The 8,712-nt window shown below is 45.6% G+C and overlaps 1 protein-coding gene across 1 annotated transcript in view; it reads left to right on the top strand.

Moving 5' to 3' along the window:
• The first annotated feature begins 4,488 nt into the window (after positions 1 to 4,488).
• LOC106805109 (adenylyl cyclase-associated protein 2-like) overlaps positions 4,489 to 8,712 on the top strand; it is a 4,804-nt gene continuing 580 nt past the window's right edge. The window contains exons 1-4 of the mRNA XM_014806589.1: positions 4,489 to 4,627; positions 5,204 to 5,422; positions 5,893 to 6,011; positions 8,343 to 8,420. Of these exons, the coding sequence (XP_014662075.1) occupies positions 4,579 to 4,627; positions 5,204 to 5,422; positions 5,893 to 6,011; positions 8,343 to 8,420 (465 nt within the window). The 5' untranslated portion in view covers positions 4,489 to 4,578. The remainder of the gene's footprint in view (positions 4,628 to 5,203; positions 5,423 to 5,892; positions 6,012 to 8,342; positions 8,421 to 8,712) is intronic.

The raw sequence follows: 8,712 nt of genomic DNA, 5'->3' as shown, positions 1-8,712 counted from the left end.
TCTCTCTATCTCTATATCCCCCTCTCTCTCTCGCTCCCTCCCTGCCTCCCCCCTCCCTCCCTCCCCCTCTCTCTCTCATTCTCTTTCTCTCTCTCTCGCTCTCTCTCTCTCTCTCTCTCTCTCTCTCTCTCTCTCTAAGCAGCGACTCTTTCTAGTGAGCCAGCTGTTCTCTTGAGGCAGTGACTCGCTCTAGGCACTGACTTTAGGCCAGTGATAATCTAGGCATTTACTATTTAGGCAGTGACTCTATAGGCAATGTCTCTTTCTTTACGAAGTCACTTTCTTTAGGCTGTGAATCTCTAGGCAGTCATTCTCTAGGCGGTGACTCGCCAGGCAGTGACTCTAAGGCAGTGACTGTAGACAGCTACTTTTTCTCTAAGTAGTCACTCTCTTCAAGTAGTGACTTTCTAGGCAGTGGGTCGTTCTTTAGACAATGACTGCGGGCAGCGACTCTTTCTGTGGGGATTGACTCTAGGTAGTGACTCTCCTCTCTCTCTCGACGGTGACTAGACAGTGATTCTTTCTAGGCACAGACTCTCATTTACCTCTCTCTCGCCTCCTCTCTCACGTCGCTTTATTATTCTCTCCCCCTCTCTTCTCTGTATAAATGAAGATAGTTTATTTGCGTCGTAATCAGTTGCTGTTTAAATAAAGGTGTCAATGTCATAGTTCCTTATCGTGCTGTGGATAGTATATTTGGTTTCTGTAGCGAGGGTGATTGGTAGTACAGCCAGCACTCATTCATTTCTTAAGTGGCAAAGCATTGCAAACTGAACTAGCAAACGGAAAAAAATAATCATTGTTTTATAACATGAAATATTGCCTTGTTCATACCTTATGATTACCTACTCAAATGTACATGTTGCTATAAAGTAAACAGCATCGTAAGTGTACCCACGCACCCACAATAATCTTTGGGTAAAGAAAGGCGAACTGCTTAGTGAATAACCCGTATTGCCAGGTTAGTATTCGTTTAATCATCAAGTTGCGTTTCTTTCCTTCGAAAGGTTCAGTGTATCAGAGGGGATGTAAATTGATAACATCGTCTAAAATCTAGCAGGTGTAGTACCGTTTCGCTTTACACGCACTGCCGACAATTGACAAATAGCTGTGCGTATAAATATACAGAGGTGCTCGTAGATGGGTTGCGCTAGTGTGTTAAGTTCTCATGCATGGGCATAATGAAGTCGAACGTTGATCGGTAATGTGATGGGACAGTCTACTCGCTGCATGGAATTTGATTTCTTGGTTGGGTGGAGGTGGCCAGCCACTGCAGTCAGGTGTGCTGCGCGCGTAGGCCTGCAGTCACCGCTGTGTGCAGCATAGGTGCACGCGGAGCCATCGCAATTCACATCAATGCGAACGACGTCAGTGGAATCGGCGCATTTGTCGCGTGCGCGCTAGCGTGTGTATATCTACGTAGTAGGATATTTGTTGATCGCGCCCGGCTGTCGTCGGCTCGGCTGCCTGCCAGCCTAGCCTGGTGGACCGCGAGCAGAACGTCTATTATATAGTGTGACGGGATTGTTAAGCGTTGTCGTCGAACGGCGTGTACGCCTTACCCCTACGATGGGCGGTAAACAGGGCAAGCACGACGTGAGTGGATACGACAAAAAGCGAGGCAAGCGCGACAAATCGAAGAAGCGTCCGCCGCTGACTCCGCAGAACAGCGTCGTGGCGACCGGTGGTACGGAGGCTGCGGAAGATGCCCGTGTTTCCGTAACGGAGGTTTTGGAAGATGCCCGTGTTTCTGTAACGGAGGTTTTGGAAGATGCCCGCGTTTCCGGTACGGAGGCTGCGGAAGATGCTCACGTTTCCAGTACGGAGGCTGCGGAAGATGCCCGCATTTCTGGTACGGAGGCTGAGGAAGATGCCTGCGTTTCCGGTGCGGAGGCTGTGGAAGATGCCCGCGTTTCCGGTACGGAAGCTATGGAAGATGCCCGCGTTTCCGGTAGTTCTGTAACTGCGGAAGGTGGTCGAGTTTGCAGTAGGGAAGCTGCTGAGGATGTTCGGGCGTCCAGTACAGAGGCTTCGGAACATGCTCGCATTTCCAATAGGGATGCTGCGGAAGATGCTCGCATATCGAGCTCGGAACCAGACAAGTCGGCTTCGCAGCCAGCATCCGCTGAGGAGCAGGGCGACGATGAGCGCAGCGTGGCAGCTGTGCGGGATGGGTGGATGGCAGCATATCGCGAGGTGCAGCTGGCGCATGCCGCCGCCTCCGCTCCTCCTCCTCCACCAGCCGCCACTGCCTCAGCTGCAGGCGGCCGTGCGGCCGAGAGAAACCAGACCGCAGGTAAATTGACTAGCGAAAGCTTGCCTGTCTACATCGCCGACAGTGGGTCAGCAGCCACAGTGTGGTCCGTTATGTGCGTGAGCGCTAGCTGTAGTTAGGGCGCGCGCGAGGTATTACGCAGTATGAACGTACACTCAACCGGACACGCAGCGTAAAGAGGCTGCCTGCAGTTAGAGAGTTATGCAGCATTATACACGTTCATGTACATCAAGAGTACATATTCGAGAGATTCTCTATTATGTACTCTTGATGTACATGCACAAGCGTGGCTCGTTTATGAACGAACGCGGTATACATCAAACAGGTTTTCGTGGATTTGTATTTGCGACGAGGCCCACCTGCCCGCGCGCGCGCACAGCAGCAGTAGCGTCTGAGCGTATGGACGTTCGGCGTCTGCTCCGTCTCTGCTGGGTGTGACGCGGCAATGATGTAAATACTGACTGTAGCTCGGTTAGCTACTTTTAGCTTGTCGGTTTGGTTTACGAACCGCATGACTCACACGCACGCACGCACGCACGCACGCACGCACGCACGCATGACTCACACGCACGCACGCACGCTGATGTAGGCCTAGGGGTGTCTAGCGTAAACACTGCATTGCGTATTCATGAGAATATGTGAAGGATTTCGTAGGTGGGGATTTCGTCGAAGTAAAATCTTCGATCATTCATTAGGGAGAGGACGATTGCGTTCCTTTACATTGTCGTCGCGGTCATAGGTTCCCATCTTTTTTTCAAAGCTCGGTCGGTTTTGTCGGCTCTCAGTCATAACTTTGTGCGGGAATAAACATTGCTGTATCTAAAGTTAAGCTAACAGTGGGGTAAGTGGGAGGGGGTGGGGGTGATATATGAGGAGCGATTTTACCTCCCCCCAGTGGGGTCCAGCCACGCACTGTATTGCTTCAAATCGGCAATTTCTGGCCTCTGGTGGGCACTGAATTTGGGAAGCGGTATGTATATTGAAAGTTTTGAAGGGCTTATAAATTTCCTACTTAACGTTTTCTCCCTCGTTTTCTGGTGTTGATTCTTTGAGGGTGGGCACATGGTCCCTGATGCGTCACCCTGGATCTGCTGGAACGCCTGCTATTCTAGTGTGAATAAGCAGACGAGCGTAGCACATAGCCATCAGATTGGTGTTCATTATCCAAAAAGCACATGCACGTGAATGCGCATGCTCTTAGGACTTACTCGTCCTGTCGTCCCCACCCCCGGTTTGAATTCTGCAATAAACCTGTCATCTGTCAGACCTTCCGTAAATAACCTGTCACCTGAGCTGTCGTTTCGTGCGCGTGCGCCCCCGCGCGCGCGTGTGTTTGAATGACGGACGCAGGTGTAGCGGCAGGCGAAACGTGATCATCACGTATACGGATTATCCTAGTCGAATTTATTCGCGCTGAGTCATCGAGCTAGCAGCAGCAGCAGGATGTGTGAGGGCATGGATGGATGGAAGGAAGTTATTACTCATTCTTCGCTGTGCCTGCCGTGAAAGCCGGAGTGTGTAGCGAGAGAGAGAGAGAGAGAGAGAGAGAGAGAGAGAGGGGGGGGGCAGAGACAGACAGACACAGAGAGGGAGAGAGACAGAGTCAGACCCAGAGAGCGAGGGAGACAAGAGTCAGAAACAGAACCAGAGACAGAGACAGAGATAAGATAGGAGACAGAGACAAACTGTGACAGGGAGAGAGGTGCAATTAGGACCATTAGTGTGTACGTGGTACTTGGTGCATTTCATTCACGATCACACGATCACATGTCGTTATTTATTATCCCCGCACACGCGTCGTTTACGTGAATTGTCAAGGTTTAGATACGGTCTAAGTGATTTATCATGCTATCCGTCTAGTGTCCGTAGTCTTACCTATTCAGTGGTATGGTATAACTATAATATCAAGAGCGTATAAAGAAGGACTTCTTTATACGCTCTTGATAATATTTGTATTCAGAATTTCTATAGATGTGTTTGTAATGTATCATTGTATGTGAATGTGAACTCTCGGGCATGCCCCAGTGTACTGATCGATGCTCTGTAGCCTCTGTTGCTACGCGGTCAGATTCGAGACCAGACATCTCCGGCATTGCGTTAAAGCAATCAATGTCAGGGTGAGTCAGCGAAGAGATGTTACTCACGTGAAAGATGAGGTGTCTGTGTGTATTCAATGTGAAGGCATGCGTGTGTAGGGAGGGATGCAGTCCATGATTCTTAGTGGTTGAACTACAAGACGTCTGATCACTGTTGCTTGCACGTGTGCGAGTAACCCTCAACGTGTTTGGAGTCGAAAGTGAAATATGCTGCCATTTAGCTGCGGATTGGGAAAGCTGTGTGGAAGCGGTGCACGTAATGATGCCTGTAGCTGTAGTTCATGAGTTATTCATAGTTGTTTTTTCTACGTGGTTATTGGCCGCCTCTAGGTTATTACAGTAAATAATTGTAAGGTGTAGGTATAATAGGAAGGAGAAAATATACCGGAAGTTTCGTATTCGGTCGGCTGCATGTCAAAGGACTTTTAACTCATGTATGTATGTACGTGATGTTTATCAGTGTGAAATTCAATGCACAAAAGAAGGGCACGGATGTGTTAATATGTACATATGCACGTTCAACGATGGATTATCATATACACATATGTGTATTCACTTTCAATTTGTGGTGCGACCATTCTTTAACCATTGATCGAGTGCATTTTTCATTGTATTACATTCCTCGGATAGAGTCTATGTAAACCGGCCTACATTGGGGACATGTTATGCAAAACGTTGTAAGCATTTGCATGTTGTTAGTAAACAGTTGCTCGCGCGACTTTTGCGTTTACACTGCCGATTGTCGGTTGGTTGTACAACTGCGAAGTTCGTACAATTCGTCAATTTCACTGCAAAAAGTCGGTAGTGTAAACCCAGCTTTATTCTACTTCAGATTCTCCAACTTCAGAGAAAGTGTCTCCTACCCCTCTTGTCGAAGTTGAAGAGATGTCTGCAGCGGATATGGAGAAACTGATGACGAGGCTGGAGTCGGCCACGGTGCGCGTTGAGCAACTGTTCAGCCAGGGTAAAGAGAACCTATCTAGGTTGGAATCAACGACGTGTCAACTGCAGCAGGTCGGTCATCCTGGCGGTGGGGCTGCTGCGGCACCAGGTGAGGTTTGCGCAGAAGATGGTTGTTCGTCAGAGAGAAAGAAAGACAGAGAGAGAGAGAGAGAGAGAGAGAGAGAGAGAGAGAGAGAGAGAGAGAGAGAGAGAGAGAGAGAGAGAGAGAGAGAGAGAGAGAGAAGTGTGGGTAGAAAGAGAGGATGGGAGAAATATTGCAGGGAAGGTCAGGTGGTGTGATGGTTCAATCAATTTCGTTTTTATTTGCTTTGAATTGATTTTGGGGGTGGGGGTCAAGCTAAAAGTAGGTAACACATGAATGTGAACATGTTTGTATATTGTTAGCTGTTGTGCAGTAAACTGCAGTTAAAGAGTGCATGAAGAGTTTAAATCTCTAGTTAGAATTTAGACTTAACTCTATATAATTTAATTTTGTCTGGTGCTATATTCTTCTGAAGGCTCTTGCTGGCGAGGTGGTTCTATTGTGGGAAAGATCGTAATCGTTAAATATTTGATTAGTTTCAGTTGCAGAGGAGGTGGTGGAACCGAGTGTGCTTGCCTATGATGAGTTGCTGCAGGGTTCCTTTGCTCAGTACATGAGCCTCAGCAGTAAGATTGGTGGTGTCGTTAATGAACAGGTACTTTACCATCTACTATTATTATTATTATTATTATTATTATTGTTATTATTATTGTTATCATCGTCGTTATTATTATTAATTTTTAGCTCGCCTTGACATCGTCCAAATGAGCTATTGCCATGGGTTGTCGTTCGTCCGTCCGTTCGTCCGTTCGTTCGTCAACATTTGGCTACGGTCAACAATAACTCAAGAACCGTTTGACCCACATGTTGCAAATTGCATATAGTTGTTACTCCTATTGGCCCTGTCACACCTTAACGATTTAGCCAGCGTATGCCGACGTATGGAAAATTTGGCAAATACGCTGGCGTACGTCGAATAAGTTATGGGTAAGTTTTGTATAAGTTAGGAGCACGCTGAAGCACGCTGGTATACGTCGTAGTACGGCGAGGTCGTCGGAAAATTTTGTGCATGCACACAAATTTTCGACGTATGCCAGCGTATGCCCATACGTATGTCCCGCATACGCGGGCCATAATGTTTGCTCATAAGTCGAAATACGTCGAGGTAATGTCTAGCGTACACAAAACTTATTTCTAACCTATGAGTAACATGCTTTGAACCTATGTGTAACTTGTATCAAACTTATCTCCAACGCATATTGACGTATGTAGACGTGTTCCGGACGACAACATAACTTACTGAACGTGTTTCTAACTTACAGCTACCGTATAATGGTGTATTGGCAGCGTTTAGGGGAATTGGTATATAAAAATGGTATTGGCATGTTGATACTGCGACGGTGATGTTGATACTGCGATGTCTAGTGCGGTTATGAATTGAATCGTCGAGCGGCAGCCTTTTTATAGGCTACGACACGTGATCGTCGGGTATACGCTGCCGCGCGCTATGCCTAAGTTAGACTATCGTTGGGCATAAGTTGTGAACGCCGGCAACACGCTATGCATTCGTTGGTATAAGTTATCTATAAGTTATCGAAACGTTCTATATACGTTACTAATACGTTATGTATGTACGTCCAACTCGTTATGAATACGCTATACATGTATACGCCCAAAATTAAAAAAAGCACCGATAGTTCAGCGTATGCCAGCGTTTTAGAGAAATTTTGATACGTCGGTATACGCTGGCTTTCATACGGTGGTGTGACAGCGCCATATGGGAGAGGTTTGAACGTCCTATTTTGGAGCACGCCAGTCGACCTACTTTCGAGCCATGTCCACTTTTTGGCAAAAATGGAAATGGCCATAAGTCAGTTCAGGTTCAACGGATTTTGCTCATTTCTGGTATGTGAATGAATAAGAACTGGACTATCACACGGGTTTTGATATTTTTTTGAAATTATGCAAATTAGGTAGATTTTGGCAATTTCACTATGCATTTCAGTGTCTGCTTACGGTCAACGATAACTCAAGAACCGTTTGACCCACATGTTTCAAATTGCATACAGTTGTTACTCCTATGGGAGAGATTTGAACGTCCTATTTTGGAGCACGCCAGTCGACCTACTTTCGAGCCACGCCCACTTTTTGGCAAAAATGAAAATGGCCATCTAGATTCATTCAATTTTGTTAAATTTTGGTATATGAATGTGTAAGGCTAGCCCCAAATCAGTTGTTACTCCTATGGGAGAGATGACAACGTCCTATTACGTTTATTTCGTCTAACTGGTTAACAACTCTACAATCATACCTATATACGTGTAATATTGTGTTTTAGATTCTTCGTTACAGTAATTTGACTGGAATATTTTATTGTTTTTATTTGCGCGATATTTGAAAACCAAAATGGTGATCATTTAGGCGTAGCACCATCTCTCGTCAAGATTTCAGACTTTCAGATCTGAAACATTTATTTTCGCATCAAAACCTATATGCATATCATTATCAAGACTATATAATGGGAGATATGCTATATAATGGGAGTTCTCCCATATATACTCTTGCTTTATATATCCCCCCTCCCTCTTCTATCACACCCAAGGTGAGCTACAGTGTCATTGACACTTTCATTATGATATATTAGTAGTTGCTATTATTTCTTTCTCACTTTTACTTCCTTCGTCTGGTAAAGCTCTCATTGCTGTCTGTGATAGATTAACGCACCAGTGCTGAGGAGCTTGCAGGCTACGTAACGTATTCAGCTGGGCATCTGATGAGGAACAAATGTATATTTCAGTTTTTTGAGTAAAAAGATGTCCGGTAGTTTTTGTGTGAAATAAATGTGAAAAATGGCATTAAATGTCAAGGAAATACTGGGTATGCACATTCATACGAGTTTGTGCTGTTTGTCAATTTAAGAAGGTCCCTACCAGTACCTCCTGCAATTGCCTTTAGCAACTGAAATGTTGTCTCTGTTGGCTAATAGGCACAGCTCGTGAAGGATGCATTTGAGGCTCAGCGGGAATTCTTGAGGATTGCTTCCAAGTCGAAACAGCCTTCTCAGGTATGTGAGGTGTTATACCGCCGTCGTCCACTGACAGTTTTGTCTTCACAGTAAGGCACTGTGTTGTAGTAAATGGCACACAGACACTAATAATCTAGACACAAGGCACAGTCATGTGTTGCTAGGATTAAAGTGCCCTTTAAAAATTGTTTTTTTTCAAAAATAGAAAAAAAGTTTTATGGTGTTAAGATTGTAAATCAATAAATGTATCGTTGTGCCATCTATCTATCTATCTATCTATCTATCCATCTATCTATCTATCTATCTATCTATCTATCTATCTATCTATCTA

This window comes from Priapulus caudatus, unplaced genomic scaffold, assembly GCF_000485595.1.
Source record: "Priapulus caudatus unplaced genomic scaffold, Priapulus_caudatus-5.0.1 Scaffold100, whole genome shotgun sequence".
NCBI classification, from domain to species: domain Eukaryota; kingdom Metazoa; phylum Priapulida; class Priapulimorpha; order Priapulimorphida; family Priapulidae; genus Priapulus; species Priapulus caudatus.
The sequence above is the reverse complement of the archived record's forward strand: the minus strand, read 5'-3'. Positions and strand labels throughout refer to the sequence as shown.